This window comes from Chenopodium album, chromosome 12, assembly GCF_948465745.1.
Source record: "Chenopodium album chromosome 12, dcCheAlbu1.1, whole genome shotgun sequence".
Taxonomy (NCBI): Eukaryota; Viridiplantae; Streptophyta; class Magnoliopsida; order Caryophyllales; family Amaranthaceae; genus Chenopodium; species Chenopodium album.
In genome coordinates, this window is record NC_137845.1 from 288,458 (window position 1) to 307,247 (window position 18,790).

Below are 18,790 nucleotides of genomic sequence, written 5' to 3' on the forward strand. Positions count from 1 at the left end.
AGGCAAACATTTATTACGGAGTACAAATTTAGTTTCAAGATATTACTCCGTACATTTATTACAGATACATTGTGTCAATCAGTTTTTGCTAAATTACATCAATACATTCTTTAAAATGTATTTTGATTGTAAAAAACTCTACTGTATTAATCGTATTCAAATACAAGTGAAAAAATTTATTTGGCATGTCATATATGTAACTATGTGTATGTTTCTTGTGTTTTGACAACATCTCATCCCACAAGGTATGTTTCCTAGTACTATTGAGTATTGACTACCCTACTCTAGTGTAGTCAATAAACAAACTGAGAATTATTTTTGTAAAAAAAAAAAAAAAAAAATAGAAATTAAAAAATAAATAAAAAGGGGTCAAATGAAATGGAAAATGGAAAGAGATGATAATTCTACAACCTTTCTGCACCGACTTTGGTAGCATGACATTCAAGTAGCCGCCCAATCATCAAAAGCAAAGAATATGAACAACAAATACATATGCTAATGCCACTGTCAGGTGGGCCCTAATAGCGCGTGTCACTACGCTCTAACCTAGGCCACCTCATAATCATACATTTACTTTCCCAATTACTTGTATAACAGTGTACTAAAACTTGTATTCCGTACTAATTATTATTCTAAACATTTTTCTTAGACCACCATTCTATTTTAACATTTCTTTATTTTCAGATGTAGATCTAGAGGAGTGATCAAACATAGTTTAGCATTCATGAATGGTTTAACACGACACGAAGCAAGGCGCACGTAATACTGAACAAGTTTCTGAACATATCAGCAATTCAGATTTGGACGGATTGTGAAGGTCCTAAATGACTATGAGAATATCAGATTTGGGAGGAATAGGCTAGAAACTACAATATTCAAGGTTACATTCGTGAAATGGTCAAACAGTGGGAAGCTTTTTCACCCAGGAAAGACCAAAAATAAAATAAAAGTATCATGCATTCAAAATAGTTTAAGACATGATATCTGCACCCTCTTCCATGTTTAAACCACTTCTTGCCAGCGTAAACTGTTCTAATATCCTTGAAAGATCTAGGAGGAGCATGTGGTTACATGGGATCGGAACTTGTCCAACTCTGCCAGGACTTCATCTTCTGGCCGGTAAAGCAAATCAATAATGCGCCACATCTGCAACAGAACCAAGAAAGAAAATAAGTAAAAAACAGTTTCAGTAAAAAGTGGTAACTACAGATCATATAAGGGAAGAAACTTGGTCCTCTTGTTGCATACAGTTCTGAATTTAAGATCATGGAAATTTTCTGATGTTGGACATGAAGCAACAGATGCTCATTAACTTTTCTACAAGCAAAAGCACACAGTGGAGGAAGAGTGGAAATAACTAGTAGCAAAAGAAAGCTATATTCTATCTTCCTTTTATGCTCTATCTTAAAAGCACATTAATTTAGGTTGGTGTAGGAGATGAAAAAATTATGGCGTACAATACATGCATGATGCATACATGATGTGCCTGCATGACGCACTTAAGTATATAATCTGCATAGGGAGCTAAACACTTAAACCTAATTGATGCGTTAGAATTGAAGTTGCTAGCAAAATTTTGAACTCTTCTCCAGGTGCAGTGAAGCAATTTAGAAAAAGGTTAATAGCTCAGAGTGGCATAAAACCAAGCTAGCAATAAAAATATCGATACCTGCAATGTTCCACCTCCAGCAGAGCTTGAACAATCATCCGAAACACTGACAATAGTCCATGGATCAATCGAATTCCAGTGGAAGTCAACCACTTTGTCCCTATTCCAAAGAAAGAAAAGAGTATGAAGATGATATTATACATTATACACATAAATTAAAAAAAAAAAAGTAAATAAAAAAAATAATTAACTTATCAAATGCAAATAAGTCACCATATACCTGTGTCCTGCATGCCTGAAAAACAAACCTGCTGGATACTCCGACGTTTTGTTTCCACTATCTGTTTGCATTTTACCAATCTGAGTATTATCAAAAAAAAAAAAAAAAAACAATTGATTAGAAGTAAGCAGAATAAAACTGATGAACATGCAGGTAAAATAATGGCAAGGTAAGGGATTGCAAAACAATCATTTCTGCTATAAAAAGAAGTTCAGCTGGAGCCATGCACATATAGAGCTAGCCGTGGCTTTTTATTATTTATTTATTTATTTACGTAGAATACCATAGAAACTCTCAACGAAATGTTGAGTAGACATGGAGTTCCATGCAAGCTCACAAGGGCTGTAACTCCTTTCAGCCATTCAGGCACTGCTCTATACAACATGAAAACAAGGTTTCCCATCAAAGTAGACAAATTACTAAATTAGAAGAGTATATAATTGCTGAAAATTATTTGTTGGATTATAGAGATTCCTCCACTACATTTAAGATCTTCAACTGAAAGTTATGCAAGAATATTCAATACGGAGTACACTTTTGTATTCACAGAGACCACAAATATACTTTATTGAAGTAGAGTGAAAAACCTCAAAAACTTCTTCACACCTTAACACTAAAGAATAGTGTATCCATACCTTTTCATAATCCCATATGTTCAACAGGCCATCCTCAGCAGCACTGCCAAAAACTGATCTATTGTGTGGTGACCACTGTATCAAAAATCAAAATAAATCTTTAGATACAATAATTTTTTAGATTCCACAAGATAACCAAATAGGCAAATATATGGAAGCTAGTTCAATAAAGATATGCTGACCTGTACACAAAGGACAGGATCGTTGTGGCCCTGGAATTTATGGACAGGTGATCCAACTCCCCCCACTGTGAGATTTCTCCGATCAAACATGTGGATAGAATTATCAGCTGATCTGATTGCACAAAGAGTTGCAATAGATGAGAGCCAAATACATACATTCAAATGCCAGTAACAAGTAACAAAAAGCACGTACCCAGTCAAAATGAAATTTTCATCGTGAGGATTCCAGTCAACACAATGCAAATCAGCATCATGGGCCTTTTCAACCTGGTGGGACATAATATGTTGTCAGAGATACCTAAGCTGGCTCAGCAAGCATAAGGGCATTCCAATATTGCTATAACTGCTTTAGATACCATACATATGAATGTGTAAGGTATTTATTACAGGGGGTAAAAGTTAATAAAACCAACAATCTATTCAGAATTTCAGACTATTGTCTTAAATGTCATCTCTAAAGGAAAATCATGAGCCTGAAGGAGTAATGTACATGATAGAGGAATGGGCATGCTACTTCAATAAGAATATTATATATGAGGGTAAAAGTGAAAAATAATGATTGGGTGTAGAGTCCAAAAGCAAAGTTGAACACAGAAACTAAAAATCTTCCAAGAGAGAATTAAGCCAGTCCTTGGATGGGATTTACACGATAATAAAGGAAGTTAAGCTCTATGTCTAAAAAACACAAATAAAAAAAAAAGGTTTGATTTGCAATTTGAAAATCTAGGCACAGTTTTCCGATTGTGCAAGTAACATGATGAAATCTAAGTATCTTACAAAATCACCTCCACACCACCCAATTTCCATTTTCTTGCATCAGGAATTGGGGAGAATGGATTATGGAATGACCAAGTTCAGAGATGTTACCTTAGTAGCTGGAGTCAATCCAGTTCTTGAATCCCATAGTATTAAGCAGGAATCATCACCAACACTGCAAAACTGCTGAGAACTTCCACACACATAGATAAAATGTTAAATTTAAAATTATTATTTTTTTTTATAAAAAAAAAAAAAGAAGAAAAAAAGAAGAAACTAGCCCTATGTCTAGAATAAAGAAAGACAATAAAATTGCAGGACATACAGTATCACCTTGTATAACTCAGACAACTAACTTATTCTAACTCATTTACTAATGTCAGACACAACATTATGATTCCAGATGTTAGGCACTTAAATGTGTGGTCTTATAAAAGAAAATTTGCATGTTATCAATCCAAAATGAAGTGTCACTGTCAAAATTCCATACCTATGTCCAGTTATTGAGTATTTGAGGTGGATAATCAAGGTTAAAATCAAGTCCAATTAACATACAATAGTATAGATGTGACGCTGTTCATGACTCTAGACAGATGGTATATCAGGAACAACTTTTCTTCATACTTGGTTCAGGTATTTCAGAGAAAACACAAGTTTAGGCACACAAAACAGTGATCAAGCAAGCTACCTAGTGGGACAAAATTGCACATCCTCTACAGTATCATCATGTCCCTTATAAATGCCCCGTGCTTCCACGGAAGGACTAGCTGCATTTCCATTATTTCCATCGCCAGTTTTAGATGCTGATTTTATATTGCTGCCAGCAGAAGCAGATTTTGCGGCCCCTGGTTCTGTTGCCAGCGTTGAGATATGATCATTTATATTCCACAAAACCACTAATTTATCCTTCCCTGCTTGGAAAAACATTGCTAGTTAGTAATATTTTTGAATGGATCAGTTATTGCATTGCTAGTTCAAACTACACTATCAAGGTGACAATAATTCCAAACAAGCAAGTATAAAATTTACTGAAAAGGGCACTACCAGATGACAAAGCAAAATTATACCTCAGTAAAACTTAATGAAACCATCAGTGCTACGGGATGTTAACATAAATCACTTTAGAGCTCATAATGAAGTAAGAAGACATGAACCCCAGAGGTCAACCAAAAATCACATAGACCCTCATTGAACAGGAGCACAGGACACATAAACAATTACTATAACTAAACCCATGTTTCAGCAGATCAAACCGGTAGCCAGGCTCACTTAAATAATCAAGCACAGCAACAAAAAACCAGTGTGAAGCAAAATAGCTGATTCTGCGGTTAAGGTAGGTGAGTTATATGTAAAAACAGAGACATTATAACAGTTATGTTAGTAATTAAGTAATATGACCCACTTTTCTTGCCAGAGTAGCAAGATGATTTGTCAGATTTAGATGGTAGATATAGTCCTTTCTACATTTCTTGAACACCTAATCAAAATTTTGAAATATACAAAGTTGATCGACTCCCACTTAGAATGGAAACCCTCTAAAATAAATGGAAGTAGGGTCTAATGACTCCCTTTTTTAATGTTTTATTCAACAATAATAGGACTAATAGTAGTGCACCATGCCCTTTTTCTCTCTTAGGAATAGAAGCTGCCAAAAAAAAGACACCTTTACAACACAAAGAGCTTCCCCATAGTAGAAAATAAGAAATCATTTAAGTATGCAAAAGATATTTTATTTATTTAAAAAAAAAAAAAAAAAAAAAAAAGAGTAGACCACATCATTTCAAGATTTCTTATTTAGACCACATTTGAGCAACGTCTTTCCATACATGCTACAGGTCAGTTGCTTATTTCTATTCTTTTAATAACCTCTGCCACCCTCCTATACCACAACCTCAGTTGTTCAACATCCTAAGTTGAAGGTCAGATATTCTTTGGCCAGAAAACATTTTGGCAATCATTATGTGCAAAGAAGGCTCATAAATCATAATAGAGAAAATTGATTTACTCAACATGTTCATATTGCAAGAGCTTTTTGTAGTGTCAATTTATTAACAATGCAAAGCATGTAATTCATTCTAGAACTAGGCTCAGCAGTCAACATTTCTACCAAAAATGACAGAAAACTTTGTGAAATCACTAAAGTGGTACTATAACAAAGTCACACCTCCTGAAAGCACCAATGGTTCACAAGAGCACATTGCAAGAGCAAATTCAGCATTTTCCTGGTGTCCAGTCAATATCTGCATGACAAGGGATCAAGTAACTATTTAAAGTTTTAAATTAACATTAATTTAAAACTTGAACCAACTTATTATCGCGTCATCAAGAAAAAAAATGTAATTGTCAAGCACAAAACAGCAAAAAGGTATAAACAAAGGTAACTACAGATGAAACCCACCAGATCGGGACAAGAGCTGGGAGCTCCTAGAATAGCATGACGACTAGGTTGATTTTCCACATCCCAAATTAATACCTGAATGGAAGCAACACGTTATATTACTTTCAACTTACTTAATCAAGATATAGCAATTAGCAGCATGAATAAAGTACTGCAAATAGCATGTAACTTTCCATGCTCATGTTATGAACACGCGATTTAATTAAACAAATAACTTACGTCAGGGCTGTCAGTGTGTGTAGCCACTATGTTACTGTTCTGCGGGAGTTCTCTGATCCTGTTCACCTGAATAAAAGCATATGTATTAAGTATAGGTACCAAGAAAAAAAAAAGGTACAAGGGAAACGATAATGAGAACGAAGTACACAAGAAAACAGATCAGGTTCAAGAAGCTCTTGATGCATAAATAATGCAAAACAATCACCACAATGATTATAATGCTAACCATAATCATGCTGTCCCGAAGGAGAAAGAGGTAAAATAAGCAAGTGTTTCTTAAGAGAGCTGCTGATGCATCACTACTTAGACTAAAAGCCGTAAAAGGAACACTGAAATCACACTAGAATGACCAAAGAAATCATCATAAGTACAACTTAAACTTTAGCAAGACAAACTTGGCCTCTCTCTGCATATACTATATTAAAAATTTAAAATTGAACATCAAGCAGGTATAGCCATGGAGGACAAAGGATTGGTTGGGCCTTGGGAGTTGGGAGGGAGTGTAGATCAGCTTGTTCTAGAGTTACAATCACCCTCTACTAGTCTCTAGAGATTGCAATCTATCTAAATGAATTCTTACACATTGCAGTTAGAAGGATCTTCAATAACATTTTTCAATAAATCTAGTTGGCCAAATGCCACAACAGCTGTCTTTGGGCTTCCATACAAACTTAGTAGTGATCATTATATAAACAAGTAGAGAAATGAAAAATGAACTAGGGATAAATAAATAGTTTGAATATCACTGAAACTTGGTCAAGTACTCAAGACTACACAGAAGCAGAATACTTCATGTGATATGATTTACAAAAAAGACTCAAATATCACATCAATATACTTCAAAAATTATAGTATCAGAACATCTAGCTTCCATCAATCCTAGATAACAACACTATATGAAACTAGTTTGAAAGTGCTCAACAAGCAAGCTCACTACATGATTATTAATTAACCCCTAGGCAATGGGAAAGAAAAAAAAAAAAAAAAAAAAAAAGCATACCTCCCCAGGATGTATGATGGTTTTGAACTTCTTTACAAACGGAGAGCGGGCCTCTTCATTAAACTGAGATAACAAGATCAGAAAAGAGAAGAAAGTTTAGAGGCTAAACATTCTAAACTACTAGTACTAATAGAAGAAAATTTCTGACAAAGAAGTTAGCATGCAAAGATGATATTACCTGAGATATATGCTCTGCAGCAGCAACTCTAGGCTTAACAACTTCAACGTTTGCAATAACAAGTGTATTAGGAACACTCCCATCAGTCTGAAAATAAAGATAAGGAGGATCATCATTTAGTAAAAAGATGATAGAACTTAGCAACAAAATTAAATGAAAAGATAAATCATGAGGATGAAATTGCCTGTTCAGAGAGATAAAGACGCTGCCGATTCTTGTAGGTGGCTTGCTCAAGAAGTGGACCCCATCTACAAAATACAACCATCACATTAACGGTCTAAATTAATGCTTAAAATTTTTAAACTCCACAATCAGCCCCCCCCCCCCCCCCCCCCCCAAAAAAAAAAAAAAAAAAAAAAATTAAATGGACACGGAGAGGATTGTGTTTGGAAAGTAATTTTATGTGGAAATATGGACTGTCAAGTAAAGTAAAACTACAGCAATGAGAAAAGTGAAATTATAGAATCTAAATTACCTAATTTTACATAGTTTTACTTTTCCATAAACAATTTTAAACAAGACAACAATCAAACACTAAAATTATATCTACACACCTTTACCCAGATTTCCTCATTAAAACTTGATCCCCAATCACATTGGAGATGTGATTGGGGATGAAATTAACATCTTATGTTTTCCCATCAACAAATGCATTTGATTCAGCACAAACAATCCATCACCAAACATCTCTTAGACTCTCATCAGATACTTTCCAATTACAGCCCAACATTAACTCCACAGACCTAAGTTAGCTTTCCTCTAAGTGTTTCTGCATATAAGAAAACTGCCACCACGTGTCCACGACAACAACCCAGTATGACTTGTGCCCTCGCAGTGCCTAACGACCTCCAAATGTACTCAGTCTAACTAGCTCAAGGTAAAAGTAATATAAAAAAATACAAGGATATATAAAAATGCAGATCTGCATGTCAAAAACATAAGCTTTTCTGACATCGATTTTGGTATGTGCCACTGTAATGTACCTCTCGTTTAATAAGCACAAATATACAACTCCTCACTATATAAAAGCATACATTACAAATCAAAAAAGGGCATATATTGACATGAAAATATACATGTAACAAGAAAAATTAAACTCATGCCACAATCAATAACACACATTTCTTGAGTATACATCCCAGCAAAAGACGCACATTCATAATCACCACATTGTTTTAAGAAAAAATCCCAAAAATTACACCCAAATTTCACTCAAAAATTACCAAAAATACAAATAAAAGTTGAAAAATCCATAAACCCCAGAAAAACCCAACACGCATTTCACCTAATTTGAAGAGAAGAAGAAAAAGGAGAGAGAAAGAGGTATACCGGCAAGAAAGAGAAGGCCAAACAAGATTGTGGTTAGCGAGCCAATCGTAGAGAATGGGTACCAAAGATTTCCACTGGGTGTACTTCTCGTCCACTGTTAACTCTCCTCCTTTTCCACCCCTTCCTCCTTTACCTTTCTCCGTCATCTCCCTCTCAGTTTTTTCTGTGTTTTTGGTTTCCCGCTTATTCTGCACACCCTACTTCGTCGTCTTTTCTTCTGATTTGCTCAAGGCAGTCACTTCAGAAGTAGGTGCCCTGCTGAGTATTTGGAAATTAAAATGGGGCTTGGATCATGTAGTCATGTGGACGTGGATCGGCCCGGAATAGATCCACTCACGTATGTGTCTCGTGTTTTATTCGTTTCATCCTTAAAACTTAACAATAAGCATTCCTCCGATGATAATGGTATCAAATCACATTAATTAATTCGTAAGATTATTCATGCTTGTGTCATGTGGCTTGTTAAGTTTTTCGTTGTGATACTAGGTGATTCGAATTGTCATAAACCATAACTTTATTTTCTAATCGTTTGTTGTGATACTAGGTGATTCGAATTGTCATAAACCATAACTTTATTTTCTACTCGTAGCGAGATTAAAAGTGAGTTAGGATATTTTAGTTGTCATGACTTGACCTAATTTCATTACCTAGCCGTTGTCATGGCTTGACCCACAAATTGAGATTTGGCCGTAGAAGGATCAAATTGTATCTGCTTTCAATACCTAGCAAAGCAAAACTTTTTACTTTGTGTTCCAAAAATAATTGAGCTTACACTAGACCTGACAAATGGGTCATTCGGGTGGGTATGGGTCAGGTCAAGTTTGGGTCAAAATGTTATCAGGTCAAGTTTGGGTCGGGTCGGGTCATTTCGGGCTTCGGGTTGATTTCGGGTCAATTGATAATCGGGTCGGGTTTCGGGTCACACATTTCGGGTCGGGTTAAGTTTGGGTCGGGTCGGGTCAATTTTCGGGTCGAGTCAATCTTCGGGTCCAATCTTTGGGTCGGGTCATATTCGGGTCGATGCATTGGGTTAAATTCAACTCTATATATATATATACTTCCTCCGTTACACATTATGTGCAACATTTGCCAAAAAGGGAAACTACACATTATGTGCAACAAACTTTTTCTTTCCTTTTTTGGTAACTTTTTTTAAATGAAATTACTATAATACCCCTTGTTTAAGAAGTTTAAGAAGTAATAGCACTATTTTAGTTACTAATTTAAATTAATTAGATTACTTAACATTAATAATTAAAAACCCCTTCTCTCCCCTGCCACCATCATCACCGACCATATATCACCATCATCATTGACCCCCCATGAGAACCACCAACGCCACGAACACCTACGACACTAGACCACCGACACCATGGCCACCATAAACACCTCCGACAGCGGACCATTACTACCACCAACATCATCTTGTTCATCTTCGTTCTTTATCGCCGCCACCGCCATCACCAAGGATCTTATGGACAAACTCCGTAGAATAGTCGTTAAATTTCAATCTTTTTACAATTTTTTAATAACTTATAGAGATAAAAGGCCGAAAAAATCGAGAAAAGTAATGCTCAAAATATGTAAATTACTTACACTGTTACACATTACAAATTAATAAAAAAAAATTAAGTCAGTTTGATTGCGGTTTTTTTCTATTTCGATTTGCTCAGGTCAAGTCTTTAGCTTAAATAGATTCTGGTCATTTAAGGTATAAGATAATTTTGGTTCGGGTCACTTTGGGTTTCGAGTCTATTTGGGTCAATTAATTTAAGTTAAAGGTCGGGTCACTTTGGGTATTGGGTCTCGGGTCGGGTCATCTCGGGTCAGGTCGTTTTGGGACTGGTCATTTCGGGTTTCGAGTTAAGGTTGGGTCAATTCCACATCGAGTCGGGTTGATTCGGGTTTTGGGTCAATTTCGGGTCACTATTTTCGGATCGATTTCGGATCATGGGTCGGGTCATCGGGTCTGGGTCAGAATTGCCAGTTCTAGCTTACACCATCAAAAAATGTTCTTAGAAAAACTAAAGCCAAAACAACTAAAATAGTATTTGCGCTAACCCCAACAATACATTTAACATGTACGGAGTATGTTTGAATGATAATTATTTGGTTCCTCCAAGGTTGGTTGGTTTTTTTTTTTTTTTTTTTTTTGGCAATTTAAGGCACAATATTATTCGAGTTATAGCTATTACGCCTATTAGAAATTATTAGACCTTTATCAGTAAACAATGACGAAAGTATGGTAGGCTTGTTTGGTCGGGTGTGCTGGTGTAGTGTGTTGTATGAACTACTTGTATGTAGCATCCAGTGTGTAAGCGAGAGGCATAAGGGTGTTGCAGTTCGAGCTGGTACCCAATTTGTAGGTGGGTAAGACTAAATGTGTTTAGACCAAGTCAATTCTTGTACACATGAATATCATCACTGCCAACTGCCAACTGCCAACTGCCAACTATGGAATTTAGGAAGTTTTGCTAGAGGGTAAAATCCAAGGAGTGGTGAAATAAGGCGACTAAACGCCTGAAATTATTACTTTTCATGTTCTCGAGTACAACTTACTCATTAAAGAAGCTCGTGAATTAAAGCATCAGGTAAATGAATTTGGTTTCAAGATCTCCTTCCCTCGCCCCTCGGTTAGTACTTTGTTATCAAACTATTTGCAAGCATATGAAAAATTGCCTAAGCCTCACCTTGGGTTCTTCTCATGACACTCATAAAAAGAAATGTATAAGACCTGTATTGAAAGGTCATCACTATCATGAGTTTTGTATTGAGAGACAATATACCAGAAGCCTTGACTCTTGAAATTTTCTCCAAGCCAACTTGCTAGTTATGTGCCAAAAATAAAGGCTTTTCACTGATAGATCATGAATAAGGATAACATGGTACTTTCAGGGGGAAAAAAACTGAATGAAGCACCAGCAGCCTTTATATAAATACTCCTGCAGGAAGCATGCTTTCAGTACTAGACCTATGATAACCTTGCTATTGGGTGAATCTGATCACCGCTGTTAGAGGAGATAATAGGAAAGGGAATGCGACTATGCGAGCAGATACGATCAACCTGAACACGGTTTGGGCTTCGGATATTTCTGCCTGCAATTTCCATGTAATCTCTTGTTAGTAGAGTTCCACAATTTACTACCGTTTTGAAGAATTCTGTCCAATATAACATTATAAGAACAGAACTATACCAAAATGTATCTTTTTTCTCTTGCTCTAGAAACTCCTCAAAGGAGATATCACTCTGCTCGGTATCTGGATTTTCAACTAGTTCACCAGATTTGGCCTTCAACTCCATGGAAGCCCCAAGTTCAAGCATCTGAAGTAAGAAAATACAATTTCATCCCCCCATCATTTTTCATCCAGAGACTATTACATAGAAATGGAAGTTTAGAATTAATATAAATATATTTAGAATGCACAACATTTAACAGTAAGCATGTCAGATGGACAGGACAGAAGTACATCTCTAAGTATCATACTCGAAGATAATAAGATCATAATTTTTATCCAAACTGAACCATAAAATGAAGGGTGAGCAACAAAATAGAATGCAGCTTTTGATATTGCAATTCTGGGACATAGTTTGATCTATTAACCATCATTTCAAACTGACTAATCTGTTTTCAGATACATATGGTCTCAAATTAGCAGTTTGAACATGTTATTATTATCCATTTATCCTCTATTTCCTCTTTGTTTCAAGCTGATTGGCGTGTAAGGAATACAATAGATTGGAATCACAAAATAGTATGGAGTAGTTCATATTCATAAGTGGAAGTCTTCTATAATATATAAGTGGGAAGTGTCAACTTCCTCATAATTTTCTGATGAGAGAAGAATCAGGCACCAGCAATATACAAATCTAAAAAAAAGGTAGTTAGAATATCTCAGTCTCTTACTCTCTAGTGTCACATTTGTACCCCTTAGGTGAGAAAGAGAGAAGAATCAGTCTCTTACTCTGATAGGAAGAGGACATGTAAATAGTAAAATACCTTCTTGTACGCTGGTGAAAGCTTAAGTTGATGCTGAAGCCAGTTATAAACAAATGCATCCTCCTCTAATCTCTTCTGATCTGCCTCTAGCTTGTATAACTGGAATAACAATAAACATCATTTAACATTTGAGTTTATAAACAAATCATGCCATCTTGCAAACATGTCATTTCTTTACCTGCTGTCGAAGTCGGTCAAAGGAGGATCTATCAGCCTTGAGTATCAAGGCCTTGGTTATTGTAAATTTACGTTTGATGCCCTCAGACCTGCATCAGAAAAAACATTAGGTTGCAATTTTTTATAATGTTTATATTTTTCCTGGGAGACAAGGATGGTGTTCTTGGTGTGTCAGAAGATGAGATAAATTCTTTGAAAATAGTAGACAAAATTTCATAAAATAAACCAAAGAACCATGACATTTTAAAGTCCAAAAACAAGTTAGTCCCAAAGTAAAGGAATAAAAGGACAAGCTTTGCCACAAACTAAAGGTTAACAACAAAATTGCAGGGTCATGGGTGGGGCACTGGGGATGGAAGAATCAAATTTCCTAAATCAATAAATTGGAAAGACTTACTTGTGCTGTAGCTCATTCTTTGCATCAACCAGGCAGTTAACAAACTGGCAAACCTACAATTTAGGAAACAAGACACAATTATAACTTATTATGAAAGAGCCTTTTTGCCTAACAAACTAGCCATATTCATCTTTCAATTACAAAATGTAACAGTCCAGATCATTATTTCTCAGGTCTTATCATGGCAATGAGTTCTGTATGCCGGGCTTAAATTTCAATCTGTCAGTACAACTATAATTTATCTGCATCAATATACAAGATTTCCACTCTTGAAACTGTTCAACAAGAGTAGCCTTCATTAAACATCCATACCTCTCTTCACTTTAGAAATATTTTCTAAGAAATGCTCTCAAAAAACAAAAGGCTACAGAGATATAAGATGACATGCATGTACTATCACAAGTCAAATAGGCACATGAACATATATAGACCACAGATCCCACAAGCAATTCATACATGTTCACCTGCTTGGCAGCTTGGACACAAATCAAATAATCAAAATACAAGCATATGGCATGGCTTGCAAGATAAATATTGTTTGATGATAACAATCCATATTCCATACACATATATTATAACCTCCTCAATATCATCAAGCTGCTCCCAATTTCCCCTGGAAGAGCCTATATTGCACAGGCTTGCACATGTCCTCAGCAAGACTTTATACCATTTACTATGAGGTTTCAAGTTCAACATTTTCAACTTGAAGAGGCCAACAATGTTGACCAAATGATCTATACAACAAGAGCAGATCACAGCACCCCATCCCTGCCACTAATACTAAGTGATGGAACCTTCCCCACCCCCACTTCCCAAGGCCCCAAGGGAAAAAAAATAGGAAGACATTATAACTACCTTACTAACATCTGCAAAATGATGCATGGATTAAAAACTCAACACTGCAAACATAATTAAAATGTACATTCATGAGAGAATGGAAGAGTCATCAATTTCTATCTCCTCTTAAGTTGAAAATCAAAATCACTCAGAATTATTTAGAAATGCCCCCCTCTGGCCTTAAGATTCTAGTGACAGAAACAAGTGTAAGTGGTTTAAACAGTTAGCTTTGATGTGGTATTCAGTATAACTTTCACAGAACCAATACAACTCCAGGTAATATACTCCTAATAATATTGTGATAAAGAGGGTGCAACATCATAGAGGACCATATAATCTTAAAATAGCTTATTGAGATTGTTTTTTAGACAACAAGGTATTCCAACTGAATCACATCAGGTACTGTTATCTATCGCAGCCAAAGAATGTTGGATCTCAGGGAGCCTGCTTAGCTAATAGGAATTTCTATATTTCTAATAGTGAGTAATGAGATATTCTATTAGATGAAACATTCTTTCACCTTAGGGCACAGCTTCTGCCTTCCACTCATTTTGGTTTCTACATGTCTTACATTTCTTTTAAACAAAGTTTCTCTCATGGACGATGGCTCCTAAATTATTTTCTTGCATCTTCCCCCTTCGTGGCAAAGACTAACCCTTGTGGTGCTTTATGATAAAGGATTTTGTTATTCAGCCAATTCAGTGGTGAAACTCTAATAAGCCGAAGTTGCCAGCTCCAATTCTAACCCTAACAATACTTTTTGTTAAACTTTGACTTTTGAAAATAAAGTCGAAGAGGTAGTTAGCTAGGTAGGTATTATTTTCTTCTTTCAGACTATACATAATCTATGCTATGTTACTCAGACTCTTCATTTCACCTTACGTACCCGTGTCAGACCCTCGACACTTGGACATGGGTATGACACCCGGACTCTTCATTTCTAATAAGCATTGTTTCAAGCACATTGTACTGAAATTTTCTACTCAACAACAGTTTCATCCAAGTTGATGATAGCAGCAATGAGAATTGAAAACATAAATCCGAACAAGAAACTAATTAACACCCATTAAATTCATTAGATGTATTATCTTGAAGCCTAACAGATGATAGTCGCTTGCAAGAGTAAAAGGCCAACGCATATCTAAAGCTTGAGATTCTGCTTAATAATTCAAAGTGAGACAAATCACAATAACCTACAAGGCTACAAGTCTCTTTATCTAAATCCCAACATCAGACTGATTTTTTGCTCGTAAATCAATCGCCTAAGATCACTAACATGTGTTAGCATTAAACCTTCTCCACTCAACAAAAGCAGGTGCAACTACCACAAGATCATTACTTAAATAATTACATAATACACATGGCAGTTCAACCAAAGCCATAGAAGATAATAATTCATCCAGAAATGTAACCTGGATTAATACTGAATACAAAGCCTTAGTCCCAAAAATTACCTTTTTTCCATTATTGTTGGGTTAATCTCCATATATGTTTCCAAGATATAATTTTTTATAAAATTTATAAAAGTAGTTAGAAATATTAACAGTCAAAGAAGTGCATTGGCTAACGTTTCTTGTCGAGATGATGCAACTATTAATAAACAGAGGAAGTACAAATTTTCGACTTCAATAATGATCAAAGCTAATACAATCAACATTAACAACACTAACCACTACTCCGTACTTGAAACAACAACGAAACACGAACAACAATCGAATGCTTAATCCAAACTATTTTAATTCAGTCATATTAATCATCATCAGTCATTATCATCAAAATAAGTCAAACATTAACTCAAAAGAAAATTCAGATAAAAAAAATTAAGAGAGAAATTCAAAAACCTGAGCTAATGTTAGTCCTTTGGATTCTTGAGACTTAACAAGCTGATCATATTGTTGTTTGATCTTCCTCTGAGTAACACTAGAAGATGATGTAAATGGGTAAAAACACACTAATTTTTCCTTATCTAACAAACCCAAACCCTTATTTTCTCTCTCCATTCCATTTTCCAACTGCTTCTGCTTCTTCTTCTTCCCCTTCCTCTTTTTCTTCTTCTTATTCCTTTCAATTTCATCTTCTCCACCGGAATGATCCGAATTCGACCCGAATTGGACACTCGGAAACAGAGCATCCCATTTGGGGCATTTCAAAGGTGAGACCTCCAAAAGGATTGATTGATTCAATTGGGTTGGATTCAATTCATGGACATTTAGGGTTTTATCTGAAAATTTAGAGAGAGAAAGTTCGAGGTTAGAAATGGAGGTTTGAGATGGTGGGTCATCTTCTTCCTCTGCTCTTTTGAGTCGTTTGAAAATGGAGAAAATGAGAATTGAAATTGAGATGAGAGAGAAAGATAGTAGCAAGTATAGGGTTGGCAAAAATGGGTAAACAGGATGAAATGTGGTAGAAGAAGAAGGAGGACAACTGAAAGAAGCCGCCATTGATGAAGTTACACTGGTTTATCTGAAGAATTTCCAGATTTTAGAGAGAGAATATAGGGCAGAAAAAAGGGTACTGATTCTAGTACTAAAGAACTGTTTTGTTTTTGTTCCAGAAAATCTATTAATCTCGTCTTTTGAATGCGGTTTTAAGGTTGGTGGACTTCGCTAATTAAATTAATCAAAGTTGTTTTTTGTACTTTTCGTACCCCGAGTCCACGATTTATAATTGGGTCTACCTTAATTCTCCAAATCCGATAGAGTCCAGATGTACCAACTAGTTCAGTTACGTACTTACGTTACGTATGTCAATATCTTTTATTATCAGTCATATGTACGATGTAGTACTCTACATATAATATAGACAATATGTGAGTTTCCCAACATCTCCAATAATAAACTGAGGTTTTTTAAAAAAAACAAGAGAAATTTTCAATGATAGCACTAAACTTTTTAATTTTCTCAGTAGTAAATTGCAAAAATTCTTATTATCCTTAGTAAACTTTAATTTATTATAATTTTCAATGGTGAACTTAATGAAGCAATTTACTTAATATTTAACCATGGTTAACATCTTTTTATAATAAAAAAATAAAATTCCTAAAATATCCTCACTTTTTACCAATATGGTGATGCAAAACTCTCCTTAAGATACCAATATGGTGATGTACAGGTTTAGGAGTAATCTTTTCTTGACCCTCAAACTCTTCAAAATCAAATTCTTCCTCTGTATTGAGCAAACATGCACTCTCCTTCTCTTTCTCTTCTTGGTCAAGATAAGCCAACAACATTCTATATTCCTTCTTGGATACCGTCACTTTGTTGCCACAATCTCTAGCAATGTGTCCTACACCTTGGCACTTGAAACAAACTTTTTTCGCCAATGCAGCTTGTTCGGGAGTAACAACAATCATCTTCCCTTCATTGTTCGAATTGTTAGAGTTAGGAGCACTATTGTCGATTCGAATTCTCACCATTAAAGAATGACTTCCTCTCTTTGAAATAAGAAGTTTTCTTTTCTTTCTCATGCTTCTCAAATCTCTCTGCCAACCTTAAGATATCATCAAAAAAACACATAATTTGATGTTTCCACCTTGTGAGATATCAAAGGTGTCAACCCTTTTATGTATCGTCCGATCTTCATCTCCTCTTTTTCCTGCAAATCACAAAGCATGCACAATTTCACAAACTCTTTAGTGTATTCGGCAACACTAAGACTCTTTTGTTCAAGATGATTCAACTTCAAGAATTGATCTTGGATAAATTCCCGTGGTAGGAACCATTCCTTAATTGTCTCTTCAACTCACTCCAAGTATTAATTCGTGGCTCATCTTCTCTCAATCTCATGGCACGTAAATTCTCAAACCATAGAGAAGCATATCTCGTCAGTTTTAGGTTTGCAACCTTGTAGGCTTTTTGCTCATCAAACCCTTTGTAGTCAAAGACCTTTTCCATCTGACGAACCCAATCTAAAAAGACTTCAACATCCCCATCACCTGTAAATTCCGGAAGTTCCAACAACTTCAAATCTCGATCATTGTCAATGGAAAAATTTCTCATGACTCCCTTAGGTTGTTCATTGTTGATTATTCTTCCTTCCCCAACCACTTGAGTAAACAAAATTTCAACCCTTTGATTGGTTTGAGCAATTTCTTACGTACTCTTTTCAATTTTCTCATTCATTCGTTCAAGACTCGCATTAAAAATTTTCATCATATCAACAAGCATATTATCTAGATCTTCCTTTGTTAAAGTACTCATGATGTCGAAATATTCAGAAAATTATGGCTTTGTATTAAAAGACAAGAACCGTAGACTAATCCAATAAAGCCTGATAATAATATGGTCAAGGAGTAACAACTCACGCAGCAGTGCAGCACTCTAATATCGTAATAGCATGCGGAATAAAAATAAATCTTCAATACTAAAATTAATTTGTTTTTATTTGCTAAACAATAATACGATCGTCACAAAAGCACTAACTCCACCCACTTATAATTCGCACTTTTGCAGCAAGTAAATCAAGAATTCAATGTGCACTAAAAGACAAATTCACCGACTAACGCTAGAATTACGTAGCTCTTGTACTTGTAATACTTACGGAGTACTTCCAGATTCGAAGACGAAGTACACAAGATCGTGCAAGTCGGGAGACTCACAAACCTGGCTCTTGATATCAATTTGATGTGTATTTTTGACAGTTTTAATTTGATGGAAGGAAATTCGAAGGATAGTCTTAGAAGGCAACGGCTTCTAAGTTTGATCTTAGGAGCAACGATCCCAAAACCATAGTTAACAACTAGTTTGAACCTTGACAAAGTTCTCTTCAAGCAAAAGCTCAATAAACTTTTTATTAT

The 18,790-nt window shown here is 35.5% G+C and overlaps 2 protein-coding genes across 2 annotated transcripts; both read right to left on the reverse strand.

The window, feature by feature from the left end:
* Window positions 1-699: 699 nt before the first annotated feature.
* On the reverse strand, window positions 700-8,810 carry LOC145569928 (WD-40 repeat-containing protein MSI4-like). Its single transcript, XM_081628893.1, has 15 exons — window positions 8,587-8,810; window positions 7,442-7,505; window positions 7,258-7,344; window positions 7,080-7,142; window positions 6,080-6,145; window positions 5,861-5,935; window positions 5,627-5,702; window positions 4,151-4,373; window positions 3,574-3,655; window positions 2,900-2,973; window positions 2,707-2,818; window positions 2,525-2,599; window positions 1,890-1,969; window positions 1,670-1,769; window positions 700-1,146 (listed from the first exon to the last, which is right to left on the reverse strand). Exons 1-15 carry the CDS (start codon window positions 8,730-8,732, stop codon window positions 1,051-1,053), a joined length of 1,419 nt encoding a protein of 472 aa, XP_081485019.1. The 5' UTR covers window positions 8,733-8,810; the 3' UTR covers window positions 700-1,050.
* A 2,332-nt stretch (window positions 8,811-11,142) lies between these two features.
* On the reverse strand, window positions 11,143-16,531 carry LOC145571446 (uncharacterized). The gene is made up of 6 exons (XM_081630480.1): window positions 15,837-16,531; window positions 13,159-13,211; window positions 12,763-12,850; window positions 12,585-12,683; window positions 11,781-11,908; window positions 11,143-11,682 (listed from the first exon to the last, which is right to left on the reverse strand). The coding sequence occupies exons 1-6, from the start codon at window positions 16,434-16,436 to the stop codon at window positions 11,646-11,648; spliced, it is 1,005 nt and encodes a 334-aa protein (XP_081486606.1). The 5' UTR covers window positions 16,437-16,531; the 3' UTR covers window positions 11,143-11,645.
* Window positions 16,532-18,790: the final 2,259 nt, after the last annotated feature.

What these genes read in the sequence shown, in the direction of transcription:
- LOC145569928 (XM_081628893.1), bottom strand. Translation starts at nt 8,732, where the DNA reads ATGACGGAGAAAGGTAAAGGAGGAAGGGGTGGAAAAGGAGGAGAGTTA. An exon ending in ATCCTGTCCTTTGTGTACAG is followed by an intron (nt 2,600 to 2,706) that starts GTCAGCATATCT and finishes TTTTTGATACAG; the next exon opens with TGGTCACCACACAATAGATC. An exon ending in TTCAGGCATGCAGGACACAG is followed by an intron (nt 1,770 to 1,889) that starts GTATATGGTGAC and finishes TCTTTGGAATAG; the next exon opens with GGACAAAGTGGTTGACTTCC.
- LOC145571446 (XM_081630480.1), bottom strand. Translation starts at nt 16,436, where the DNA reads ATGGCGGCTTCTTTCAGTTGTCCTCCTTCTTCTTCTACCACATTTCAT. An exon ending in TTTCACCAGCGTACAAGAAG is followed by an intron (nt 11,909 to 12,584) that starts GTATTTTACTAT and finishes TTCTTACTTCAG; the next exon opens with ATGCTTGAACTTGGGGCTTC. An exon ending in GAGAAAAAAGATACATTTTG is followed by an intron (nt 11,683 to 11,780) that starts GTATAGTTCTGT and finishes TGGAAATTGCAG; the next exon opens with GCAGAAATATCCGAAGCCCA.